This window comes from Netta rufina, assembly GCF_964035555.1.
Source record: "Netta rufina genome assembly, chromosome: 8".
NCBI classification, from domain to species: domain Eukaryota; kingdom Metazoa; phylum Chordata; class Aves; order Anseriformes; family Anatidae; genus Netta; species Netta rufina.
In genome coordinates this window covers 12,237,171-12,264,529 of record NC_140131.1, presented here as the reverse complement: position 1 = coordinate 12,264,529, position 27,359 = coordinate 12,237,171, and the positions used below count along the sequence as shown (strand labels likewise).

The following is a 27,359-nucleotide window of genomic DNA, read 5'->3' as shown; positions in this document are numbered from 1 at the left end:
AGCTTCAGGTGAAAAAATGCACATGGTGTTAGCACAATGGCATTAGCATTGCTATCAGAGATCTGAGAGAAAAACAGTATGTTAGCCTTGAGCAGACAATGTTTACAGATGCAGCAATAAATTTTTTGCATTAAGAGTGAGTGAAAGTGGAGAAATGAGCTTCATGCCCTTCCTGAAAATATTTTTCTTAAAGTTGCTTCCTATCAACTTAACTGTGATCAGATCATGTTTTGTTACCAACTGTTCCTATATATTTTAAGCAATGAAAAATTAGATAGAATACCAACATTTGCTTGTAGACAAAAGACTACTAAAAGCCTTACTGAGATTGTTTTTAGTTTTTGGATAACAAACTGCATAGGTTTATACGAGCCTAACAGTTTAAATGCAAGTCTGTTTTAAAAAAGAATAATAATAAAAGAACTAATGATCTTTGAAACAAACCCACAAAAGTTAGCAGTTATGTAATCTTTTATTGTTTAAAAATATTACACTGGGGTTTTTGAAAAATCACTGATAAGTATTTCCTTTTGCCAGTTCTATGCTTCTGGGATAAAGTAAAACAGCTTAAATACTTAGTGTTCATGCAAAATATACCAGTAGATTTAAACTACTACACAGGTTTCCAGATTGTGTATTTAGTTTTATACTATTACACAACAGTTGGTCTTCAAATATGGGAGCACTATTCTTCAGTTTTTCCTTTTAGTTCTTAACATTCATTCCTTTTTAACCTTCACTACTAAATTTCATACTGAGCAAGGAACCTGGACGCTCACACAGTTTGAAGGTTATTCTTATCTGATGCAGGAATGACAAATCAATGCGTATCCTTGCTTTCTTTAGTTGGCCCCATCAGAGAAAGAGATGATGCAGTAAGAAAGTTTTGAGGGGAAGAGAGATTCCAGCTAAAGTAGAGCATTAGTAGTCATCAGCTAGAAAATAAAAAGGGTTAAGAGAAAGATTAATAGATTTTCATAATAGGAAAGATGCAAGAAGAGTATTTAAGAATTAAGTGAATTTGAAAACTAACTCTTACTTTCAATGGTGAGAATACAGGTGCTAGCAGATGTGCCTCTATTGTTGACTGCTTTACACATATATTCACCTTCATCTTCTGGGAAGGTTTCTGGCAAATAAAGGCAGTAAGTTTCTCCTCTTTCAATATATTGGTAGTCCTCAGAGTCCTGCAACATTTCCCCCTCAAACCACCATGTGACTTGAGGTTTTGGTTCTCCAGTAATTTTAACTGTAAATCTCACTGGCTCGCCATCAACAACTGATGTGTTTTTCAGTGACTTCTTGAACCAGGGAGCTCCAGATCGAGCTTGATCTTCCTCATCTTCGCAAGCAGAACCATTAATAACGCTTCCATCATCATCTTCTTCCTCTTCCCTTTTCTGTTTGAAAATAATCCAATTTAGAACATTGAAAGTAGCAATGGCAGCATGACTGCTAGTCATATGTATTTGTTTACAGAAAAGCTATCATGTTTTTGAGAAGGGGAAATGCCACACCTATCCTTGCTCCTAGATAGCAAGGACACTGAGTCTGGATGTGGAACAGATAGTAAATGCTGTGGAAATTTGATTTTAATGAGGCTGGAATCTAGGGAGGGAAATTCAGGCATGAATATGGATTCAATTTTCAGAATATTCAAAGGAAACTGCACTTTCTTTGCACTACACTTCTCATACTCTTCAAGAATAAGAAAACACCAAAAGCAATTATACATTATTGCAGCAATTCACAGCAGCTGTTAAGTATAATGTTCTTTTTATACTTCTGGCAGTGTTGCCATCAATGGTAATCAGATGCTAAGTTAAATGACATGTAGGACTGAAGAAAAGGTACTTTGTAATCTCTACCTTCTGTAATGCAGCATCGATTTCTTTTTGTTCAAACTGCATGCGTAGTAATTTTTGTTCTTCAATTCTCCTCTGTTCTTCTTCTTGCCTGGCTCTTGCCATTTGCTCAAAACGTGCCTTCATGTTTACTTTATGAGTAAATGGAGCCTCAGATTTCTTGGCTGGTCTCACATCTACTTCATCATCCTTGAAAAATAAAAATAGGACTTACTCATATATTACCTTTTCAACAGTTATAACAATAGTACTAATTCTGTAGAGTAATTCTTTTTAACTGAACAAAGCCAGAGAGTCCTGTTATTTCTTTACCCTACCTGTTTTGTTTAATGTTGGATTTAAAATAAAGTCTTAATGATAATATCCCAGGTTCTGAGGTAGTAATTTCTATTTAAGAAAAATAAATAAAAATAATTTAAAAAGAAAAAATGAACTTTGGTCTAATATTTTAGTGAGAAGTTTTTTTAAAACAGTTTCATGACACTAATTCTGTAAGGTAAGAATTCAAGGAACGTTGGAATGTACATATACAATTCTGTACAGTGAATTCAGATACATTTTCTATAATGTCCCACTCTTGATGGCTCTATGTCAGAAGTACGTATTAATAACACTGGAAATAATTATTTTGGATGCAACTCTCTTTGTTATATACAGAAGAGATTATTTAATAAAAACATTAAACTAAATAACATAGGGAAAAAATGCAGGGTTTTTAAAGAATTTCTTCACAGTTGTAAGAACTGTCCCTTGGTGAATTGTTCTTTATACCCACTGCATACTTAGGGTTTACATTTCTGTACTGGGGAGCAATGTAAAAGTATTACAGAGAGCCCTTCTAAGTACGCATCCTTTCTTGTTTTGAGAAAGGACACCGATCTTCATTACATTTCTTCTTCAAGAAGAATGCTCAGGCTTTTTCACAACTTTCATGCTTTTTTGTGTGCGCACTTTTTTTTTTTTGTTTGGTCATTTTGGCTTTTTTCTACTGCTAGTGTTATAAAACATTTAGTTTCCTTCCCTCTGGACAAGGGAAATAAGTCCTTTTGGACCTATGCTGTGATTCTCCATAGTGCTATCTAAGGAAAAATTCTACCTTCTGCAAGAATCCATGAAGTACAAAAACATGATCATGGGACTGTTTGCTTTCTTTTCTTGTCACATCTTCTCACACACTGCTGTATGAAATCTAGTTTCTTGGAAGTCACTGTTGATTTGGTTGTACAAGGTCTTTTCCTGTTTGAGCTACTTCAACTTTTGCTTTGTGGTCTTGAAAAGCAGGCTTTCCGATAAAGTCTCATGTCTGTTCACAGAATCACAGAATTTCTAGGTTGGAAGAGACCTCAAGATCATCGAGTCCAACCTCTGACCTAACACTAACAATCCTCCACTAAAACCATATCCCTAAGCTCTACATCTAAACGTCTTTTCTGTGGATTGTTTTTGTCTCATAGTGGTTAGCTGGATTTGTGCTCCCTTTATGGAAACAACCAGCTTAGTAAACTTTTGGAGGGTAGATGGTGGAAGGGAGATTAGAAAGGCAAAATACTTGCAAAAGTAATTTCAAAAGTGTTAGAAAAAATATTTTATACATTAAAATCTTTAAACATTGAATACTGTCTTGTGATGGTAAGTCCTTAGTCACTTTTATACCATGGTGTTATGCCTTCAACATTGCAGGCTGACCTCATAGGAATGTTACAGTGTCACTCATGAAATGAAAGCTTAAAAGGTTTTGAGCCGGTACTCAAGTGGCTAACTACACTAGGTATGAACCTCAGAATGAGACTCAGATCAGGTTTACTACTGTTAGGAGTCTCCTGTACTACCCCATGATTGTGGTGAAAGCTGCTCCTGTTGGTGTCACAGGAGAGTGCTGATACACAGGTCAGACTGAAAGTTTCATTTCTTGTTTTCCTCCTCTGGAAAATAAAGTGCAATGATTCCAGATGGAAGCATATATAATTAGGCATCCTTCCCTGCTTTAACAAGTGAAAATCCTCTCTCTGATCAAAAAAAAGGCAAGTACTTGATCTCCAAATGGTACTACGGTTTTTATTTGGTTTAAATTTTTATGATGGAGAATGAATTAAGAGTTCAGAAGGAGAAGCAACTCATCTGACTGTTAATAGAACACACTCTCAAACGTGAATGTTCTAACCCCTCAGACTGTCGCGTTTGAGGTTGTTAAGATGCTAATTTGAAGACTTTGAGCAGCAAATTAGATCTGTGCTGGAGCACATGACTGATAGTGAATTGGTGCTGTTTCTTTTAGAGATGCTGGAGTGAGAGTTCCTCATGCATCCAAGTGAAGCAATAGGAAAGTAGGGACAGAACCATTTTGGAAATACAGCTTTGATGAAAGCAGCAGTATTGTCCAGTATCATAATTGTGCTGGTTAAGTAAATCATTAACATACACAGAGTTCAACTTACCTCTTGAAATTTTTCAGCTTCCCTTTCTCTTATTTCTTCATCCATTGCTCTTCTCTTAGCTCGTTCTTCTTCAATCTTCTTCTGTATTTCTTCTTGAGACAATTGTCCTATTTTTTCAAACTTGCTTTTCAAGTTCTTTGCCTGAATAGAACCACTTCTTTTTAGCTTTATTAATTCTTCGTATTCTTTGCTTAGCTCAAAAGTTTCAGACTCTTCTTCCAGCTGTTCAGAAATAACGTAACATGTAAAATGGAAAATACTCTGATTGTTGTTTACTACCTGTTCTCCCCACAGGTTATGTAACTTAATATACTTGAACAATTCTTTTAGGTTGGAGTTACTTGAAATCAACAGAGTGACCTTTTCCTTCTATATCTTTTTATCGCTATGATCAAGATAACTGAGTTTGTAGCACCTTTAAACTAGATACAGATTTTAAAGTATCTTGTTTTCTCTGGCTTTGCTTGAATACACTTTTTGTTCAAAAATTGCTCTCAATAAACCACCCTTTAGAGACTCAGAGTCAGATACCTAACAATATAATAATCTCAAAGTTATCCTGGATCTGTAATTTACCTCCCTGACTTACTTGCAATGTCTTCTGAAATAGTTTTCTAAAATACAGCTACTCTGTTAAAGTTATTGCTAGATTTTTTTTAATGCAGAAAAAGCAAATGAAATGCCAGGGTGTCATGGCTGAAAAAGTAACAGTTCTGGATCCTGTAGTTGAACCATGTCTGATGTTGTAATGGTTTATATTTTACATCCACCCTTTATGACCTCTAATGGCAATAAGAATGTGTGTGCATTTCAGTTGGATATCCCTGTCTCCCTTCTTCCGCAGAACGTAATCCAAAATTTACTTACAAAGTTCACAAGTTGGAGCCTTTACTACTTGCTCTTGCTTTGATTACAAAAAAAAAAAAAAAAAAAAAACAAGCAAACAAACAAAAAAAATAATATTCAAAAGGGAATTAAAATCACCACCCACAACCAAATCAAATTGAAGCGTAGAGTTCATGAATGCGATGTTCTAGTCATCTGGTATGCCAGGCAAATTTTGTGTGAGATTCTTAAAATCAACTGTGACAGTCTTCAAACCCTTTTAAAGTTTTCCTGGTATGTTAGTGATTAAAAATATGTATCTTATTATATAAAATGTTATAAAAGGATGTTTTTCAATCTTTTCACATAATACAAAAATTCTGGATTGAAAATCCCTTTTTCAGTGTCCAGTTACAATCTTAAATGTCAAAATTCTGTTAACTGAAATGATCCATTATATTTTTTTCAGAACATGCTTAACGTATCTTTTAATACACAAACCTCTCCCATTTCTTGTCTTAACTGTTGAAATTCTTGCTTTTCCATTTCCAACTTTTGCCTACGCTCTTCCTCTGTGCGTCTCTTTTCTTCTTCCATTTTTTGTCTCAGCATTTCCTCAAAATTAATTTCCAGTTTACCAGGTATGAGAGATTCTTGAGAAAATGTTTTAAACATCTCTGGTGATTCATCATCCAGCACCTGTTAGAAATTCAGACCATTAATGATACATCCTGAAGGTACATGTGATGAAATCAGCGTTGCTCAGACGCTTCTAATGCTTGAGGATAACCGCATATTTTGCCACGCCTACCACAGAGCAGTAAGATGTAATATGACAGCATAGGTATTGCTCTAAAGTTTTGGGAAAGAATGGGGTTTGGGAAAAACATGTTTTTGTTTGACTTCAGCCCTTTCTTATTACAGTACTGAGATAATGAAGGTGAAGGTGTTTTAAATGGGAGAGGATGTGCTCTATATGCAGCTTGGTGACCTGAAATAATTCATTCCTGTTTATTTCAGACTGTCTCACGAACTGTTTGTGTTTAAATGCCATTGCCCTTAACACTGAAGTACTTCTAATCTTCTAGGCAAACTGCATTAATTTTCTGTTCTTAAGCTCCAATAATACTAGTATTCCTAGTAAGCATAAATGAACAGAATTTTCTGCAAGGAACTCATGCACAAACTGAAGACACTAAATCATGTTGCCAGTTCATTGCAGCAAGGGTTTCCTCCTTTCTCTGTCCTTTTCCCAGGCCACACAGTAGGGCTGGCTTTGATTGTCTTTCTGTATAAGCTGATTGCTTATTTTTGGACCCATTCCTAAGAGGATATCAGGGCCCCAGAAAGGCATTTTTTTTACTTCCAAAAGCAAGAAGACCAAATACTTGATCAGACTGAATTTGTCAAAGCATAGCAGTACGAAGACAGTGAATGGTATGCTACAAAAACAGCCAGGTAGCACGACAGTCAGAGTTACACCACAGGAAGATTTTTAAAATATCTTCTTGATTATTAAAAAAGTTTGTGTAGCTATGTAAACTTCTGTCACATTAACAAAGAGTGTCTCAACAAGAGCAGTCTGAAGACAGGTGTGTGAGAGGAGGTCAAATACTGATGTAGACCCACATGAAGGTGTGGCTTTTGGCACTATTTAGTCAGTGCTTGTTTGAAGTCTTGTAGCAATCGTTGCAGAGTCCAATGTGCCTTAAGTTCTAGGCATCCCTAACAGCCATCAACTAAATTCTAGAAAGGATTATGGAAGCCAAACTTTCATTTGAGAAAGTGTTTTAACTAGCTTTATAAAGAAACAAGCAAGTGTGTCTGAAAAGATGTCTTAGCACTCCCTTTTTCCTTTATTACTTACTACTTGCTGCCATTGTAACTTGCACCTTTTACTGCTGTTTGTACTATCTTAGTTCATATCTTAGTTCTTGACATACTTTGCCCATACCTGTTTTTATTTGCCACAGCACTTTCAATAGTTTTTTCTGGCCTAATCGCATTCAAAAACTCTCAGTCACTATAGATTTCTTTCAGATTTTTTCCTCGGAGTAAGCTTGCAGTTGGACTTCCGCCCCACCATTCATTCCATTCTTCACTTGTTTTGCATAACACAAGCTTATTTGTAGAAATTGTCATGGAGAAGCAGAGTCAAAAAGTGAAGCTGTAAACTATTTCTTGTAGTGAGGCAACGCATAGCTAGCTGTGTATTTTTTAGAAGGTAATTACGTCTAAGTCAGTAAAGAAATGTCAGTGTCTCTTTCTGATGTTGTATTAGTTCATATGCTTATCACTTCAAGATGACACAGAACCTAAGTGAATAGAAGAAGCACTAATTCAAAATTTATTAATACGTGTATGTATGAATTAAAAAAGCTGTGCATATGCGCAATGAGAGGCATATATGCATCTGAGTCAGTAAGTTATGAAAAGACAGTAAGTGAACTTATTCCTGGTTAAAAAACACAGGGAAAAAAAATCAGCTGAACTGTATGTTACATAAAACCCTTGTTTAGTAAATATTGTAGCCATGTTTTGTGAGGTGAGACCATGGTTTGGTTGTTTTTTCTACAAATTGGGAACAGATAGTGGTGGGAAACAGTCCTGTACTAGCAATAGCTTACGGCTCAGCCAGCCAATTTTCAATGGGCAATGCTGATTGATACAAAGTAGAATGGCTTTTTGTTCATACTAAGACAGGTTCTTTACGCAGTCACTAGTAGAAGGAGAATGACGGTGAAGAAAACAAATGCTTCAGTCCAAAAGGGACTGAATTTATATTGGAAAGCATGAAAATATAAATAGAGTAGAAGAAAACGTAAAATAGGGAGATCCTCGCTAAAGGTGGTAGCTTTTGTGCTTGCTAGTAGCAGTGTTCCTACTCCTGATTTTTGTTGTTTTGTGTTTTTTTTTTTTTTTTTTTTCAAAAAAGGAATTAAAATGAATAAATGTGGAAAAGGTTCTTAAATAACTAAATTTAAATGCTTAAAAATGAATGTGAGGTTTTAGAACTTCCGAAAGAGATGACTTCTTGACATGCTAAAGAGCACATCTGTGCATTGCTGTTATATTGTGTAGGTGTGGAAAACAGGGAAAGCATGGGCTTATATTTTCTATTAAAAGTAAAAGAAAATGCAGTACTCATATTCAGGATGTTAATTAACAGAAAAAAATCCAAACACGTATATGCTGAAAACATACTCTGTTAATTGTTTGGACTACTGAACTTCTTTACTCTCTGCTGTTACAGTGCAGTTCCAGCCTGTGCTGCATCTAATGGATTAAACTGTTCAGTCAGTGAGATTTTTCTGGCCTGGACACTAAAGTTCTTGTTACATTGAGGCAGAAAAAGGCTGTTCACAAGAAAACAATAAAAAACAAAAGGGCAGGGTGTGAGTTTTTTTGTTTGTTTGTTTGTTTGTTTTTTGGCTTTTGAATGGTCTGCTGACTTTTCATAAAGATTGTAATGGCAGAAGTCCAATAGCACTCCTTTTTTTTCAGATGTAAGGTTCTGTGTTCCCTCTTTGGAGCTGTGGACAGACCACAGACATTATTTTATGTAACTGCTTACCAGTACAATATCAAGTATAACTTTATGTTGTGATTTCTCTTAAAAATTTTGGAGTAGAGGTCTTGTCTTCAGCCCACTTTTCAGGCAGAGGTGGAGCACTGCTAGCGGTATTAATAGTCATACAAAGCATTAATTTGCCTCACAAGTAATTTGCCTCACAAGCATTGCTTTGAATTATGAAGAAAACAATTTTATTAGGCATGCAGTTGCTCTTTCTCAATAAAACCACACAGGGGAATGTAGATAGAGACTGCCAGATGGGCGAGTTGTTGCACAGTTTTGCACGGTATGTCTTGTCCTTCATTTTGAAACAAACAGTACTTGCAATTTTAGTTGGTAATGGTCTAATTTAACACTGTATTTCCTAACATCCATCAGTAAGTAACTGGCTTTTATCAAAAAGCATGCTGAAACTTCAAGTTAGTGCAAGAAATATGAAGAATACTGTGAAAAGCCCCATGCTGGTTTTTTTGTTTGTTTGTTTTGAGTAATTTGGTTGACACCCTCTGAAATTAGGCATTTGTCTCTGTTTTCAGGTTGGGTCAGTATGTCAATCCTTGCTCCCTGAAAATTTATCTTTGATACAGTCTTGGTCATTGCATGTCACAGGGATCTGATCCAGATCAAAGTTCCATATTAAGAACTGTTCTAACAGTAAATTCCACAAGTAGCCTTTTTGGTTTCTCTGAACAAGTAATGAAATACAATAAAAACATCAATTAGCTGACTTCAGCTTTTTCATTTTTTCTTCCTAAAAGGCCACAGATGACTACAGAATTTGCACTTGCACTGAGCATTTTTCTAGCCTGGCATTAATTATACTTAAGGAAGAGCTAATTGGTGGGCACTCTTTAAATGCAGGGAGATTAACTTGGACAAGTGGAGCTAAAGAAACAGGAATTCCTCCCCACCCACCCAACTGAAAACAAGAGCCTCCTTCTGAAGTCTTTCTGCTTTCCATGTAGAATTATACTAGCAGTAGGAAACAATATCTGGTTTTGATTAAATTATTTGAAATGCTTTCTAGGGTTTCTGTGGGGAGATACTGCTGTGGTAATGTTTGTTAAGCTACCTATTAGAAGGTAGTGGGGTAAGCTAATTAATGAAGGAGTAAAAACATATTCCTAACTCTGTATTTAAAGCTTTTCCTGGAGCTGCTTTCTAGTTCAGTTTGGAGACTTAGGTAAAATATTAAAATAATTAAATACTAAACAACGTGCCATACCATATTCTTCCTTGCTTCAGCAAATGCCCGTTTCTCTTCTTCTATGCGTCGTCTTGCATCTAGTTCTGCTTTCCTCTTTTCCTCTTCTCTCCTCTGTCTTTCCATCTCCTCAAAACTGAGCCTAAGTTTACCAGGACGGAATTCTTTACCAGAATTTTCAGATTCATCATCATCACCTTCATTTATCTTTCGAGAACAGGAAAAGGAAAAAAATAAATACCTTATCCAAACAAACAAAAAAAATTCTTTGTACAGTAAATGCTCCATTAATTAATTCTATTCTGAACGCTCATAAATGCCTTCTTCTCCTAGGGGAAGAAAAATATATCATTGGTTTGGTTCCTATAAGAAACCTTTTAAGCTTGGTTTTAACCAGGGGAGGGAGAAGAGAAATGTATTTCAGAATCACATATTCTTCTATAATTTCTTTAAATCACTTGAAGGTGTAATTTGAAGTACAATATGTTATCAGGAAAAGGCTAAACAATTAAGTATCTATTTTGTGGTTTCAAGGTTGGATTATTTACGGTGAACTCCTTATTAGCTTTCTTTACATCATTTTCATGGAGCTTTATAGCATCATGTTATTTACGTATAAATTATTTCCACCAATACAAGTATCAGTTTACAAAATATTGAAGTCTTATAGCAAAACTAAACTAAATAACATTTTGTTTTAATCCAGACTGACATTTTTTGTTTCTTTCCTTTTTAGACATTTAATCATCACTGAAGAAAGGGAAGTGAGATTCTTTACTATTGCTTATCTCCAGTAAATACTATCCACAAAGAGAAGCCTATGGTTTGCAAACTGCAATCAAGAACAAAAGAATGAACTATCTTCAGAATGTATCTTGGAGTACTTAATTTCTAATGGTGGAAATTGACTGGGAACTCTCAGAGTATCCAGCTATCTGCTTATTACAAGCAGGCTAGGGACTGGTATGTTGGGGGAATTACAGAAAACTTTTATTTGGAATTTGTAGGGTAAAAAAAAAAAAAAAAAAAAAAAAAGAACAGTTCAGCAGTTGAGTTCCTTCAAGAAAACTTCTGACTTCAACTTTTGATAGCCACTGGATAACTGATAAAACTGCATGGTAGAAAAAAAACGTGGGGATGTCTTGTTTTTCTATTGAATGTGTAAATTCAGTTGTCACAGTTATATTACATGGTTAATAAATGCAGATATTGAGGGGTGGGAAATGTTACTGTAGCATTTCTAATTGAAGTTTTGTTCACTTCACAAAGTTCTCTCTTCTCTTTCTTTCTTCTTCATCTTCACTAGTATCCAGTAGGAACTAATGGAAAGTTAGGTGATTTTTCGGAGTGGGTGGGAGGAACTATGATTTTGGGATCTGTCTAAACCTAGAGCCCTCTCAGTTTGGGCCAGTTGGGAATTTCAGTGTTTCAGCTTTCTGGATGTTCTGTGAGGGTGGTTTGTTTTCCCTTGCATATTAATTTCTGGAACGTTCCTGAAATATAGTCAATATAGTGATTTTGTTTGTCCAAGAATGGTCATTTCTATTTACACTTCCTTCTTATCTATCATATTTCACATGATATCATATAAATATGGGAACAAGAAATAGTATTCTGTTACTACCGAACATTTTCATAAAAATCGGTTACTGAGATGTATGAAGTAATATTAAAGATGAAAACAGACAACTAATTTTCTTCTTGAGGATTTACAGCCTCAGGTACAAAAGCTGATATGAAAACTGGTAAGATTGCTGACAAATTCAAAACACAGATTTCCTGTTTTTACTAAAATAATGTCTAGAGAATTACGCCAGGATGGTTGCTGGATTAGAACTAAGATCAGAAACATTTCAAAAATTTGTGGTGATACAATCTTCAGCTTGAAATAGAGTTAAGCAGTAAGGAAAATAATCGGATGCAGGAGAAAATGCAAAGACATATTGTCTGTGAAAATTCTGTAACAATATATATGAAACATAAATTTACCATTCGCTGTCTAGCTTCTTCAAAGGCGCGTTTTTCCTCTTCTAAACGCTGTTTTGCTTCTACCTCTGCTTGCCGCCTTTGATTTTCCTGTCTCTGTCTTTCAAGTTCTTCAAATGTTACTTTCAGCTTACCAGGAGACAGAGGCTCTTGTGATTCATTGTCTTGATTTTCACCCTGTGCGAGAAAAATTAAATAGTTACATTTTAAATAATACATATTTATTTCTTAGGTATTCTTAGAGAAGTAGTTTACCGTGACAAATGAAAGGCACTTGGTTTCCTTAAGGAATTGTTTTTGTTCTTCATATTTTGGCTTCATTTCTTCATCCTGTCTGTCTTTTTGTTCTACTCTTTCTTTTCCTGTGTTTTCAAAGTTTATTTTCTTCTTCCCAGGTGTTTTGGTGGGTTTTACAGGTACTACTGTAACCAGCAGTGAATCATCCCCTTCCTGTCCAAAAAGATATTTGTTATATTTTTGTACAGCTTGACTTCTAGGCAGACTTCTTTCTTAATGAAACTGTTGTTTTTACCTGTGTGAACCAAAGCTTCCTAAAGAATTACTTACATTAACAAGAATAAACTACTTGTGACAGTTACTAATTTCCTTGTAATATCTAAAGAACATCAAGACTGAATTATATTTTCACCATAACTGCTGGCAAACTCTTTAATTATTTCTAATTGAATTTACTTAATTTCATTAACTTAGTTATAAATATTCATGGTTTGGATAAAAACAAGTTAAATTTTGAATACATAGAAATTGTAGTTGCAGTCTACTTCCAGTCTTGTATTTACTATGTAAAGGATGTACTGTGGTTGGAATAAGCTAGTAGTTTTAGAAATAGGTAATTTGCCAAGCAGATTATTTTGCTTTTGAAGGATGCTGCTGCTTCAACATTATTTTCACAACTTATTTGCCAAAATGTGCTTTACCCAAGTTTTTTTTCTTTAACAAAATACCATGACTAACAAGGATACTGTCAAATAACTTAAAAGTAATGTTAGTTTGTTTTTTAAACCATAGTAGGAACGTGATTTTCCTTTGTTAGTTACAGATGATAAGACCTTTTTAAAATTAAATGCTTATTTGCAAGACTTAAAAATCTAAACCTTTATGTTAAATTAGTCCATTTAAAAAAAAAGACAAAGCAGTTGACTGCAGTGTTCAAACATCTGTATGGTGACAGAATCCCCTTTTAATGTCAAGCTTAAGGCAAAGAGCTTTATGATGATACTTTCCAAAGCCCAAGGACTTAGAATATCATCACCAGTGTGCCTCAAATCATTCTGGTGGCTTTCAATATTTACATTTGAGGTGCTCTTCAGTCTCTTAACCACAAATTATTCACAGTTCAGACTATTTTAAACTTAAATAAATTGACTTCAAGTGCATATATACGCTATTGTATGCTTTAAATTTTCTTAGCTCCCTGGTTGAATTATAATTAAGTACGTGTGCCCTTTTCTAACTTTTCCCAGCCCATATTACAGTAATAAAACAACGTGAATAAAAATGTAGGTGAACATTTCTTTTAAAAAAAATCTGATTACCTCTGCTGCTGATTCAGTTCCCGTATTGTTTAAGTCATCAATCTATTAAATGAGAATTTCATATGATTACATTACTTTGGCTCTTTGCCTTAGATTTGCAAACAAAGAACTGGAAATTCTTTTTGTATCAGTGATATGTATGTAGCACTTAAATTCACAGAGATGGTAATGATTGAACCTTCGTTGGAATACTTCAGCTAGATAGCGAGGTGAGAAAGAGGAAACATGACAGCAAAACATGAAAATACAGAAAGCATGTTAAAGCATTCTTAATGCTTCAGTGACGAACCAAGAAGAGTGCTTTAGATGTCCATTCTTCATGGGAGCACTCCACAATTGTGTTAAAAAAAGCAAGAAGCAAGCTTATTGATTATTTCTGATATAAGTGATACTGTCTTCCTCTCAACTCCATGCAAAAAGTCTGTTGTATTGGTGCCTTAATATAATGTTAGTTTTATACAGTAACATACGACCTTTCACTGTCGATTAAATACATGACAGCTTAAGCTGTACTTTTTAACAGGAGATTTAACAATGCTAAAAGTCCTAGCAGAAAATTCTCTCCAAGTCCTTGTTGAAAATTGACTTCTAGAGCACTGTTTCTTTTCTTACATTTAAAAACCAAAAAGCCTTAATTAAGTATTCCTAGATTTTTTGTTAAATAAAGATTTGCTTATAGAAATAGTTATCATTTAGATGATTATTCTCACTGCAGCATTTGCAGCACTGAATAAAACTTGAAAAAGTAATTGAATATGATGCCCCAGTGCAAAATTTTACAGAAGACAAAATCTGCTTTATGAGCATCAAAAATGTTGGAGTCTGTTCACATATAGATGCAATAACAATTCACAAAGTGACAATGGAATAAAACATGATCTGAATAATCTTGATTTTTCTAGTGCTAGTATCTTCATATTTTGGTCTGACAGTGTCATTTTCATACATCTTGCCTCAGTTTATCTATCACTGAACTGTACTCACTAATTTAGAAGCAAAAATTGTCTAAAATAACAGCTGGTAAAAAAACATGTTCAAATTAGTTAGTAAATGCTATAAACTCTTACATGCCTGTGACACCAAAATTTGTGCCTTTTTCATATTCCTACCACGTTTATGCCTGCCTGGTCTTATTTGTGACTCAGGCTTAAAAATTGTTAGCCTAAGGATTGTTAGGAGAACCTTTATCTTCACTTTCTTCCCCACTTCCATCCCATCCAGCATCTCCCATATAAAACACTACTATCAAAAATCTTAAGACCAACTGTTTCTGCTGATGAATACAAAACTTCATTGTGTTTGTTTACAATTATATCCTATTTTGATCAGATGAACATACCTCCTGTGCTTTTTTTGCTAGTTCTCTTTGAATTTTTCTTTTCTCAATCATATCTTGTTCAATTCTGCGCTTTCTTTCTTCTTCCGTTCTTTTTCTTTCTTCTTCTTGCCTTTGCTTCTCCATTTCTGCAAACTTGCCTTTAACAGTTCCTGTGAACATGAAATACACAATTCAGGAGGTAGATCTAATACTTAAGTAATTAATTATGTGGCCTTTAAATTTGGGCCTCTCTTACCTATTAGCTTTGGAACGTAACCCTTGTCCATCTTAGATGATTTTGTGTCATCATCATCATCAGATGCAAGCAGTTCTTTCATCTAGTCGATGAAAAAGAAAGTGAACCGTCTTTATATCTTAAATAAAATTCCAAAATGGTTATATTAAAATAATGTGAAAATATTTTCACATACAATATTCAATATCAAAATAACACAAAATATTTGCAAAGAAAATAACCTCCTGCTTTCTCCTGTTCCATTCTCTCTCTCTAACATATTGTTCTTTTCTTCTTTGCTTTTCATCTCTAGATCTCCTTTGATTTCTTTCTTCCCTTGCTTTCTGCATAGCTTCAAATTTATCCTTTACATCACCCTTGTGAAGCTTGGGTACATAGGATTTTTGGACGGGTTTAGATGAAGAAAGCAGAATCTTGTGAAGATACAGAAGAAATGAAGATAAGAAAAAGAAAGTTGAAACAGATGAACAGAAATAGATTGAATTAGAAAGAATGTAAGAACATAAAAGTACATTTGGGATTATGAACTTTGTGACACTAGCCATCATCTATATTAAGTATTTGTAACTAAACAGTAATAAACATGAAAATACCACAAACATTCAGCTTTGTATTAAACTTAGACTATGAGTAACTGTAATGAATACTAATTTCACAACTAAGTATAAGAACTACATAAATGTACACTTTCAATCTCTGGATTTAAAAATTATATACAGATTTTTATTATTGCTTTGAAATCATAAGTGTTCAAAAAAGTCTTTCTACCCCTAACACCACATTTAAAAAAATGTAAACACACAGATGTGATAAAATATGCGTGCATTTTTCTGCAATGCTTCAGCATCCATATATAGTTATATATGGTACTATTAGTTCATTTATAACTTCCAATATGTTATATACTTAACTTTTTTAATATTCAGAGAAACTCAGAAGTCCAGTGATATTATAAAGTGTCAAGATCACTGGACTTGCAGGAATCTGTTACTGATAAAGCCAACAGACATTTTTTTTGCCAATGCTTAATCTACCTGTGTCCAAACAGTAAGAGAAGTACCTACTTAGAAATAGTAGGAAGATTTTTCTCTTTTTACTGCAATCACTACAGAAAAGTATGTCAATACAGTAGTGCTGAGAAAAATGGCTGAAAATATTTTGTGGTTCAAATTTTCAACCAAACCAATAGTGGGTGGTGTAATGATATATTTGCTTTTGTTCCTGTTACTCAGTGAATCAAAGCATAAGAATAAATATTTTACATTGCCTCATATTAATTAATTACTTAAATAGAAAAATTCTGATTTTATAATAAGATGTAAATGATGCTCTGAATTTCCCCTAAAATTTAGTTTCCTCATATTTTATTATGTTTATTTTGCATTCTTCATTCATTTTAATACCAAGAAGGTATTTCACACATTCCACCGAATCAGGTGGTCTTCCTTAAACTACTCCCAAATACCCTTCTAGTGTCTTAAAATAAAAACACTTCTAGCCAGACTTACAATATAATTGTCTTTTGCAGTTGTTCGTAATTACTCTTTTTAAAAGCATCAATTGCAAATTACTATGTTCCTTTGATTACTTTAAAATTGGTACATACCTCAGTTTTCTGTGCAATGTCATTCATGGCTACTGTGTTCTGCTCTGCACCTGGTATGTTTAAGTTTCTACCTTAAACCTGAAAGAAAAAGTTATAGTTAGATTCTTGTCCTTTTAAATGATACTTTTACCATTTTCCTGTAAATAAGTTTGCAAGGGCTGAAACTGATGTATCACAATTTCATTTGGTCCTTTGAGGCTCCTGAAGACAATAATAGGTTCTAAGTATGCACCAATAATTAAAAGAACAAGCTTATGATTCACTATTCATGCTCATAACCCCTCTATATAATCCTAGGTACTGGTTTTTAATTTCCATTTGGAAAAAAAAAAAAAAAAGAAAGAAAGAAAAAAGGACTCTAAGCCAAATTCTGGCTGCCTTGGCTGGTGTGTTATGAAACTGTTTTTCTCAATACTCATGCTAGCAGAAAGGAATGTGCTTTGCACCTCTGCCGCTCTGCTTCGGTCTGATGTATGAGCCAGCAAGCTCAGGTTGCAAGAAGCCTGCCGAACACGCTGGCCAAAACTCAGCCTCCTGGAGATGCTGCCTTGCCTTACAAGGGACGGATGGTCAGTGGCTACAGGGAACGTATCTGGATTTCAGAGCTGCAGCTGGATCTGCTGCCTGCATGAGGTCTCTGTGACTCTCAGCCAGGAACCCCTCTCAGCTCTTCAGTAATTACAGAAACACAGAACACTTTCCCTTCCCCTATTCTAGGAATAACAAGTGCTAAAAGCTGTGAAATGCATTAGGTGGACAACATACACACCTTAGAAAAACTATTTCTAGTATTTAATTGTGGCTGGAACACTGCATTTTTCAAGAGAAAAATGTTTTAAAATTTAAATTACACTATAGTTATTACAAACCTAATGGGAAGGCTCTTCAAGTTTGAGACAGTTGTTTTTTTTGTGGTTTGGTTTTTAATCAAGACTGTCAGAGCTGGGGGGGAGGAAGGCAACCTGCCCACAGGTTTGCACTTGGGTAGCAAAGCAGTACTAGCCTTTAGCTAGGTTTTGCACCTAACTTACCTTGTGAGGCTACCCGAGACAAACAGCAAGCCATGAGAAGCCTTAGCAACTACCTGCTAACGTGAAAAGCTGTACAGTCCACAGTGAGGGGAGAGAACTTCTTCCTTTGTCAGAGCACAGACAGCTTCTGGGCAAGACGTGGCTCCAACAGAAGCTGAAACTATGCAGGGAAAACATAGAGGGTGGAGATTGGGATAAAGTTGAGAAGGACCAGAAAAGTGAATTAGTGAACAATGACAGCGTGAAGGCCGCTATTTCTTCCCATGGAAGGAAGGGAATGATGGTACAGTGGGAGCTCTGAAGGGGAGAAAGCAGGAATGGAAGGAGACTGCAGGAGAGCTGTGTACCCTGTGAATGCTGAAGAACCGCTGCATAAGACAGATTTCCCCCACAGATTTTAAGACATTTTTGTAAGGTTTAAGGGGAAAAAAAAAAAATTAAGGCAAAAAGTTACAGTTTTAATGATTCTAAGTTCATACATGACTCCAGCGCCACTGCTGTCTGTGCTGTACCAATGCACAGGCAAGTCCCAGGCAAGCCTGAACACTCGATGTGTTACATGGGGTGCAAGCAAATGGTCTCAAAGGCTAGAGGTAAAAAGGCTTGAAAAGGAGCTCTCTGCTGGAAAGGGCTTCTCGCCTGTGGGTTAGAGGACCTGAGAACAGGGCATTTCATGATATGTAAAGATAAGTTCTTATTTATAAATAGTCTTTTCCTAAATCCCATTTTAGCATTTCCATGCCATGCTCTTACCAATGTTAACAACTGTTCTTACCTGCCTAAGTCACACCATGTGAACCTCCTCAGCAGAATGCCGTGCAAGCACTCACTGCTCCATTACAGGGCAACAGAGAATGATACGAAGAAATAGCAAAATTCCATTCTGGGTGTTGGGGCTTCACAAAGCTGTTATTCAGACTTATAAAGAGGAGTAGGTGAGCCTTCCCTGCTGCAAGAAAGGACGTGAGCTTCCAGCCAATAAAGAACTTTTGACTTAAAGAAAACAAAGAGCTATTTTCTTTCCTTCTAAATTCTTAATTTTTTGAGGTAGAAATTGGATAAGGGAACAAAGATAATAAGAAATTGTGTTTGGGTCTGATAGTGCCATGATACTAATGTGATGTTCAGTCAGTTCCAAGTCACATTCACATGTGCAGGAGGAAGTTATATTCATTGGTAAACTCAGTGGTGTCAGAACAACATAAAGTTGTTTTCTTTGCCATGATTTGTGGCCTGAATACAATGAAAGCAAAGGCTTGAACTGTGGTGATTGTCCCAATCCTCTGCCCTCACTGATGGTTTCCCTATACTTCAGTTTCATGGAACAGGAATTTATGACAGTGTTTGAGCTTTCATTCTGCTAAAAGCAGCTTTTAAACCCCGTGTGTCAAAATGGTCATTTGTTCCTTAAAAGTTGTGCAACCCAGGTACCTGGTCTTGATTTGTAAGCTTAAAATAAAATCATGGAAAATAAACATGCCTTGATGACTAATCGCTGTTAATTTGACACTTTCCTTTATGGTGAAGTCTCATTTATTCACTAGTTTTTACATTCAGATGAGCTCAAAGGAACGAATGATGAAAGACAATTACATTAGCAGGCATCCTAATCATATGTCCTCTGAAAAGTCAATTACTCATTGCTTTTATATGCAGTTTTAATGAAAATTACTCATTATTTTTAAACCTGGATATAGTGAATTCCCAAAAATGAAGTATGAGGAAGACAGGGACAGAACCTGTAAGTGTGTAACCTTGCAGGCTGCAATTTTTTACCCGTGGGGTCAGCACAATCCCTTATCTAGATAAACCCTGGTTCATGCCGGCTGTTTTTTCATAGTACCTATTCTGAAATGACAAAGCTGAAGACAGTCCAGTTTGCTCTTCCTGGGAGGCCACGAGGTTTCATCAGATCAGGAAAAAAGACTGATTCAGAAGGAACAGAACAATTCTACATGTGGCCCTAACTTATACAGGATGTACACTGCATACATATAAAATTTGGCACCTTTTCTCTTTGTAATCTCCATTTCTGATCTCTTTTTCAGTATTGCCAACAAAGGTGGTAAACTGTAATAGAGGTTTCAGTGATGTTAAAAAGTATTCCACCAGAAAATGGACAGCAAATATCTTTATTGCATTTATGCCGTCATAGATCTGTTCGGTAATGTAGAAACATACATGTATTTATCAATATGTTCTGAATAAATCAATGATAAGGGTTTTGTATTTCATTGCTTATCTCCCACTCCTTAATATTCATTTATAATATAAGCCTAATTGTAATAGGTAATTTTGTTCACATCAGCTTGAACAAGATTTTAAGATGAGAAAAATCACAGCCAAAAAATGTAATAATTTTAAGAAGTTCTTGCTGTGTCAGCCAAAAAGTGTTTTTCCTTTGCTTTTTATTTGCAATACCGTATGTATGAAGTTTTGAAGGGATAAAACCTGGGATCAGATAATTCAGCTAGATGAATCCCACACAAAAACCATGTATTAAAGTAGAAGGAAAAATCTCAGGAGCTACTAAAAATTATCTAGTACTAAAGATAGCGTAAGTGCGATGTCACAAAGGCATGTGACCAAAAAGGGTAGCACTCCCTGTTCTAGAGGCCAAACCACCGTTTTACAAATTAACTGAATGTGAGTGGGATGTAATAAGAACTGGAAGGTTCTATTTTAGTTTTATTCAATCCTATAGCAAGTATCCTAACCCACTATCATTGGGCACTTTGTAATCCTAATTTGAATTGCATGGTATGATCCTATAAAATTATGCTTCATAGAACTGCTCTGATTATATCAACTAGTTCTCACTACTTTCCTGCTCAGTGGAAAAACAAACAAATAACAATCCATGTTCTCTACGGTGTGATGTAAACATATTTCACTTATTGTTATTCCAGGAAAAAATTTTAAATAAAAGTCTTTCAGCAGACACTAAACTGACTGAAACTTTGTAGCTCAGACTTAAATATTACTGGCAAAACCATAAACAAGTAATCCCCAGAAAATACTTGTTTCCTGAATCAGGTTGAACATTAGGGCTGATAACTGTAAAAATAAAATAAAATAAAAAATTAAAAAAACACACTTATTTGAATACGACTATATGACTATTATCAGAAATACGCTAATGGCTCAACTATACCATATTTTTAGACCATGTGGAACAGAATCTCCTTTGCTTTAATGTGTAATAACTTATTCCTGACATGTTAAGGAAAGCCCCAAATTTGCAATGAGTTCGGGATGAGTTCTGAAACCTTCCTGTGGGTCATACATTGCTGAACTGACATCCCCCACCAGCCAGTGCCAGGCACAGCCATAGCTCAAAGCCAGTATGATTCTATGAAACAACTACATGGGGGCATTTGTCAAGGTGGGAATAGCAGGGCATTCCTCCCTTAATTAAACAGGCTCAGAGTTCTCTCATTCTTAATTATGAACAAATTATAAACATGGGAATTATGTGGTGTTAAAAATAATGAACCTTAGGAGCTGCCTTTGTATTAGCTTTTCAAAAATACACCAAAGCCATAAATGGTGCTGCTGTAGCTATACAGAATGAATGAGATTCATAGATATCTTGGGATGTTTTTCCAAGCCAGAGCAGTCACAATATATGAAACAAGAGCATTTAGCTACCAAGCCCTGCCTTGATTTACAAATCCCAAACTCTTCAAATTCAGCTTCAACAGAGCTGTCTCTTTTCAACTGAGTATGTAAAGTCACTCCTCCCCCAGTCAGAGCTGACAAACATCTCATCTGAGGACTGACAGGAATCCAAGGCATTTCAGCCTGTCACTTGGGAAGCCACGAACACAGAGGTACTGAACATTAGGTCCTACTCAGACTGTTTCAGATCAGCAACAGTATGTTAAAGTTCTGTTGTGTCTCTAAAGGCAGATAACTTTACAAGCACCCTTGTGGTCTCAAGGTCCCTATACACTTTATTGTGCATTTTTGTACAGTGCTACTGCATTTGGATGTCATCGCAAGCTTTTAGCTTACTTCACACATGTGAGTAAAATCCTCCCTGTCATCAGTATGACCTTAAAACTCGTTATAACTCTTTGACTTCTAAAAATACAGAAGCTAAATATAAGGTTTACTGCATGAGTCCATCAGAAAACAAACTATGCATTGGTACAATTCATGCACTGGAGTACCCAGGGCAACAGGAGATCTCCTAGCCTTTACACACAGCTGGAGCAGAGCAGTAAGTCCCAAAGTTCATCTCTTACAAGGAATGATTGCATTTCACCCAAAGTGCTCCTGGGAAGGCATTGCTAACCTCCCCCATCTATAGAGCTTCACCTTAAAGTCTTGAAAACTGCAACTATTCCAAAGCCTGATGCATTTATTGTGTGGAATTCATCATACAAAGCAAATCATGAGTCTGAGACCACAATTAGATTTTGATCTTTTGGATCAACTTTACCTTGAACCTTTTTGATAGCTCTAATTACCTGAAGCCCTTGACAGTGTCACTAAGCTTGCTGGAAGCAGTGAGACCTATCCTCAAAACACAAACCTCAAATATTTTTAAAAAGCACAAATAGTGGAAGAAATTTTCCTTGCAAACTCCTATTGTCTGAACTTCCAAAAAATCTGCCAACCTACCATGTTGTGGGCCTTCAAGATGGCAGATAGGTCTCTGCCATTTGGAATGCTGCCATGTCGGCTATTACTTCAGGGTGCTCTCCAATTTGTTGGCTTCACCTAGCTGTTAATGTGCTTGAAGGTTAGCCAGCTGGCTCCAGCACATTTTGCAACTGCAAGTCATCCTACCTCTACCTTTGATGCTAAAAGATACGGATGTAAGGCAGTAGGGCCTTACTAAACATGAGACTGCCAATGCCTGCATCCTCATCCCTCTCCATGTCACCTACACCTCCAAGAGGAACAGCAGCAAGCCCTTCCCTCAGGGACCCCTCGAGCAACCAGCTTGGGAAGTCCTAACACCCACAGACCATGGAAGAGTGTCTCCCTCATCATCTGCTGATCACTTTGCACAAAGTATGTGGTAGTAAATTCTCCAACCCAAGAAACTTTGACATGCTATTTTCTAACAACAGCAACTTTTAAATAAGATAGTATCTTCTTACTAATTCCCTGTTGAGAGAAACTAGTTGTATTTTTATGTTGTGTATGCAGATAGATATATCTGCTTGTTTTGTAATAAGCAATTCCCCATTAAGTCATGCTTATTTTTTGAGGCAACAAGGGCCTACTTTTGTATGTACTTGCTTCAGAAGAGATTTGTCCTCCTACTATGAAGCTGTTAAAAATCTTAAGATACCATCTAGTCTTTCACTTCCTGAGATCAGAAAGGCTCAGGAAATGTTGCATGAGCTCCTCACTGAAGCTTCACACTCAGAAAATTCCCAGATTGTAATGCTGAATGTAACTCTGATCAAAAAGTGAATTGCGATTGTTACTAGGTGGATTTTTTTTGCATATCCACTCTCATCACCCTAACTTTCATCACTATTTTTTTTCTCCACATTTTACCTTCCCTATGATTACGAAATATCTCAGGAAATGTTAAGTCTGATGTTTTAATGTTTTTACTGAAAATACTAGGCTGTATTTCCATCTTTTGAAGAGATCTGCCTCAAGATTCTCCCAGAAGGGAAATTAAACCTCCAAATTTGATCAATGGTTCCACCTCTGGAACTGCATAGAAGAGAAAACGCCATTGTTAGAGTGGCTTGACTGACTGTAATGCAGAGAGTGATCTCTCAGGAGTTTCAAGTGAAAATTTAATACAAAGCCAATAATGCTTAGAAAACTATGCAACAGATTAGAAATACTCTGGGTTTAGGGACTTTAAAGAGGAGGAAAAAAAAAAAAAAAAAAGCAGCTTACCCATTAACAGCCTACATATAAGATAACAGCTCCAGTGTGATATGTCTTGATTTGCTGTGATCATCACACTAAATATTCACAGTGACCCTCTAAAGCCCTACTTTAGGCAAAATAATCTAAATGAATGAAGAAAAAACATTAAGAGGACACAAGAGTTTTGACAGCTCAGAAGTCCCCAAAATCTACCTCCATAAGTGTAATTAATTTATATTTCTTAAAAGAGGACAGCGTCCAGAATTGATCAAATAATGTCATGCAGCTTTAACCAAATAAAATATCCCATAAGTAAATAATAAAAAACTAGAAGCTCATGATTTTCGGTGGAGTAGTTAACATCGTTACATGAGACACATAGAAATACAAATGTTTTCCTGAACCAAATGCTACTCTGTACAGATGGGAGTACGAAGCCAGGACTTAAAATAAAAGTCTTGTTGCTCTGCAATTCCTCCTTTCGGGAGGCCCCCCTGCTGTCCTCCTGGCTACTGTGAGTTATAAATAAGCCCACTGCAGCACAGTCTGAGTTACGGTTACCATCTGTCTCCTCTTTGTGATCTGCTTGCAGGGAAGACTCCATTATACAAGAAAACCATACTGTGAAACTTGGAAACTTACTACCTGCAGCCAAAGCACTTCAGGAGAGGAAAACACAGTCCACAATGCTAAAGTATTTAAAGAAATATGAAATAGAACTGGAAAGAGGAGAGGAAAGAGCCATGCTCATCATTTCTGGCCTTATTGCAACTTGTCTGGTATGACATTACCAGTTGTTGTACTAAATTACAGATACTAAAATTATCAGGCACAGAGGAAGATCCTGAACTGGCATGAACTGTCACCTCCACTGAAGCCAACAAGTTATGACAATTAACAACAGCTGCTTAAACATTACATTTTTAAGAATATAAAATATAAAACTATTTCTGCTCGGTTGTATTTAACTAATGAAGTCTTTATTATCAAAGGCTAAGATGCTTACCAAAAATTGGCCCAAGTAATTCAACTTCATCTACATTTTTTTCCTCCATCGTTGAATTTATTGCACTTCAACATTCACTAAAAGTCCCCCATTAAAGCAGAACAGTCTTTATGCCACTTATAAAAATCTATTTATTAGAAACTATTTTGTCTATTTATAGAACTGTAAATACTCTTAACATGACACTGCCAGGCAGTCCAACTGCTGTGCTAAAAAAAACAACACACAAGTAGCGCCTCTCTATGGAAGAGGTCTGCTTCAATTCTTTAATCTTCTTGGGTACTATTATGGGGCACATATGCTCCCGAACAAATGTGGTGGGGACTGGGAGACTGGGGGAAGCCCTGTCAAGATCTTCTGGCCCCCGATTTCACATCCCAAGATAAGATAGCTTGGGATCCTAGTTGTGGGGGGCAGTAACTGTGAAGACAGATGCCCAAGAGAAAAACTAGTGTACATCACCCCATGCCACAGCTCCTGAAACTCCCATTGCATCCCAGCAGCTGAAGAGAAACAGTGCCGATGCCACGGACAGCACCACAGAGGCCAGGGCGCTGATACATGGGATAAAATCGCGGGTGTGAAGTTTGATTGCAGTTTGCTTCTTCCCTTCTCAGAGGACAGCTCACAGCCTATCCGCCACTTCTCCGCCATCCTCACGGCTCCCCCTGCACAGCGCAGGTTTCCAGCCGAGCAGCCCGGCCGTGCTGGACGCGCTGCGTACCCGCACCTCCGCAGAGGGACGTGGCTGCTCCTCCCGGTGCCGAGCTGCTCCTCCAGACACGAGCCCTCACCGCGGTTTGGCCCCGTCCAGCTTCCAGGTCCCGTCTGCAGCTTGGCCGTGGCAGCGCTCCTCGTTAAGTTTCCGAGCAGAACATGCGAGCGCTGCAGTTGCGGCTCGTCTCGCTGCCTTGCCGAGGAAAGCGGTCATTGAAATGTTCCAGATGCGGTGAGAGAAAGTGTTTCTTAGGCATGTGTCTTGGGCTGCCCACCTGGTTCTTTTATTTCTCCCGCGTTCTGTGTACGCCAGACAGCCTCGTGTATTTCTGTGCAGTCCTTAACGCACTTGGCCCTCCTCGAAGACTAATTATTATTTCCCAACTTCATTACACGGGGCATTTTTCCAAGCGATCTGCTAGGGTCCGGGAGCTACGGCAGACAGCGCTAAGCACGCAGCCGCTTGCTGACCAATTCCCAGCCCAGCCCAGCGCTCCGGGGAGCGCTGCAACAAACGGCTCCGCTACCAGAACCCCCCGGTACCTGAGGCGCACCCGGGCACGGATCCCTCGCCAAGCGCCGCGGGCAGCAGGGGGCCGCCGCCCGCCAGGCCGCCTCACGGCGCCCCCTCAGGGCGCGGGACGAGCCGAGGGCCCTCAGAGTCCCCAGCCGCGCCTGGAGCCCCCGGGGCTGCCACGGGGCTCGCAGCCGCTTCCGTGGTCCTGAGCCCGCAGCTCGGCCCCGACCCTCGCCGCTGTGCCGCGTCCCCCCCCGGCCGTCCGCCCCGGGTCCTTCAGCAGGCGCCGCACTGAGGGCGGTGTGAGGGGGCAGCCGCTCCTCCCGGCTCGGCGGGGCTGGGGGAAAGCGGCGCCCGGCCGGGGGTCTCCCGCCGAGGCCGAAGGAGCCTGCCCCGCTCCCTTCTCCTCCCTCCCGGCACCGGCGGAGCGGCTCTTACCTGGGCGCGCTGCCCCTTGGCTGCGGCTCGCTCTGGTCCCGGCGGGCGGGCGGGGAGCGCTGGCGGCTGCCGAGCGCCCCTTGGCTGCGGCCGCGGCTGCGGCTCCGCCGCTGCAACTTGCCATAAAAGTCGCGGCGCGCAGCCGGCGCCCGCATTCCAGGCGAGCCCCGCGCCAAGGCAGCTGTCCCGGCCCGTCCCGGCCCCTCCCGGCCCGCCCCAGCCCCTCACAGTAGCGGGGGGCGCAGCCCGACCCCGCCGCTTGCTCCCCGCGCCCTGACTGATTGTGGAGCCATCGACACCCGTGGGGCGGCTGCCCCCTGCCAGCCCGCTCCCGGCCGCAGGGCAGCGGCACGGCCCGGGCAGGGGCTCCAGGAGGGGCTCCTTCCCCAGGGTTCCCCCAGCCCGGCGCCGCGAACTTACGGCCAGCGCCGCGGTCCCCGCCGCCAGCAGCTGGCTGAGGCTCCGCAGCGCGGAGGTTTTATAGCGGCCGTGGTCAAGTCCCGGGTCGCTTATGGCACAGGGGGAGCAATCAGCTCACTAATAATAGTAAGGTGACAGCTCGCTCCTGGAGCGGGGAGGAATCGCGCTAGCGCCAGGCCTCTGAGACGCCGAGCATGGTCGGTTTAAAGCAGTGCCTTGCTCTGGAAACTTTACAGAGCAGAGGCAGAAACACGGTTTTATTACAGCTGAGTACGTTCCCTCTCCTCCTCAACGATGACTTGTTTCCTACATTTTCAATTGCAAGGTCTTCAGCGCAGAACTTTCTTTTTCCTATCTCACTTGTATTTTGTCTGCCAAACCGGAGCCTAACTGCCAGCTGGACTTATAAATATCAGGACAATAACCACATGACCTTACCCTTCGCAAATCTGAACAACAGATATCAACGTTAAAACACAAAACACATCTGATTTTCAAAGGACAGCACAAGAACTTTCCCTCAGTGCCAGGCTCAGAGCAACTGCACTCGCAGTTCTGAAAGCAAGCCACAGGCTGGCTTTCTGTTCGCACAGGGCATTCAGCTCTCAGCCAGTAACAGCTCTCAGCAGGTGAACACGTTTAACTGAAGAGCAAATTTGGTCCTATCAAAGCCTACATGGATTGCTATTCTGCAGCAGTAAGGATTAGACACCTTCGTTATGTTCTGCGTTTCATTACCCCCCACGGGAAGTTTT

The 27,359-nt window shown here is 38.3% G+C and overlaps 2 protein-coding genes across 11 annotated transcripts in view; one reads left to right on the top strand and one right to left on the bottom strand.

Annotated features, from left to right (window-relative positions):
- The window catches only part of FUBP1 (far upstream element binding protein 1), a 37,271-nt gene extending 25,606 nt beyond the window's left edge, over window positions 1–11,665 (top strand). For all 8 annotated transcript variants that reach the window (XR_014618690.1, XR_014618691.1, XR_014618692.1 and 5 more), the window contains one exon: window positions 10,640–11,665. Coding sequence is in view for 5 of the 8 variants with exons in the window: in XM_084291569.1 (XP_084147695.1) it covers window positions 10,640–10,657 (18 nt within the window). In the remaining 3 variants the exon portion in view is untranslated. The remainder of the gene's footprint in view (window positions 1–10,639) is intronic.
- NEXN (nexilin F-actin binding protein) lies at window positions 79–26,695 on the bottom strand. 3 transcript variants are annotated; one of them, XM_084291575.1, is made up of 14 exons: window positions 26,185–26,345; window positions 16,626–16,703; window positions 15,241–15,432; window positions 15,020–15,101; window positions 14,785–14,933; window positions 13,446–13,487; window positions 12,145–12,339; window positions 11,893–12,066; window positions 9,925–10,110; window positions 5,627–5,824; window positions 4,301–4,522; window positions 1,869–2,054; window positions 1,040–1,400; window positions 79–935 (listed from the first exon to the last, which is right to left on the bottom strand). In XM_084291575.1, the coding sequence occupies exons 2-14, from the start codon at window positions 16,650–16,652 to the stop codon at window positions 922–924; spliced, it is 2,028 nt and encodes a 675-aa protein (XP_084147701.1). In that variant the 5' UTR covers window positions 16,653–16,703; window positions 26,185–26,345; the 3' UTR covers window positions 79–921. The 3 variants fall into 3 exon arrangements, with proteins under 3 accessions (XP_084147701.1, XP_084147700.1, XP_084147702.1); XM_084291574.1 differs by lacking the exon at window positions 26,185–26,345 and adding an exon at window positions 26,605–26,695 and having other exon boundaries at window positions 80–935; XM_084291576.1 differs by lacking the exons at window positions 13,446–13,487; window positions 26,185–26,345 and adding an exon at window positions 26,605–26,695 and having other exon boundaries at window positions 83–935.
- Between the last annotated feature and the right edge of the window lie 664 nt (window positions 26,696–27,359).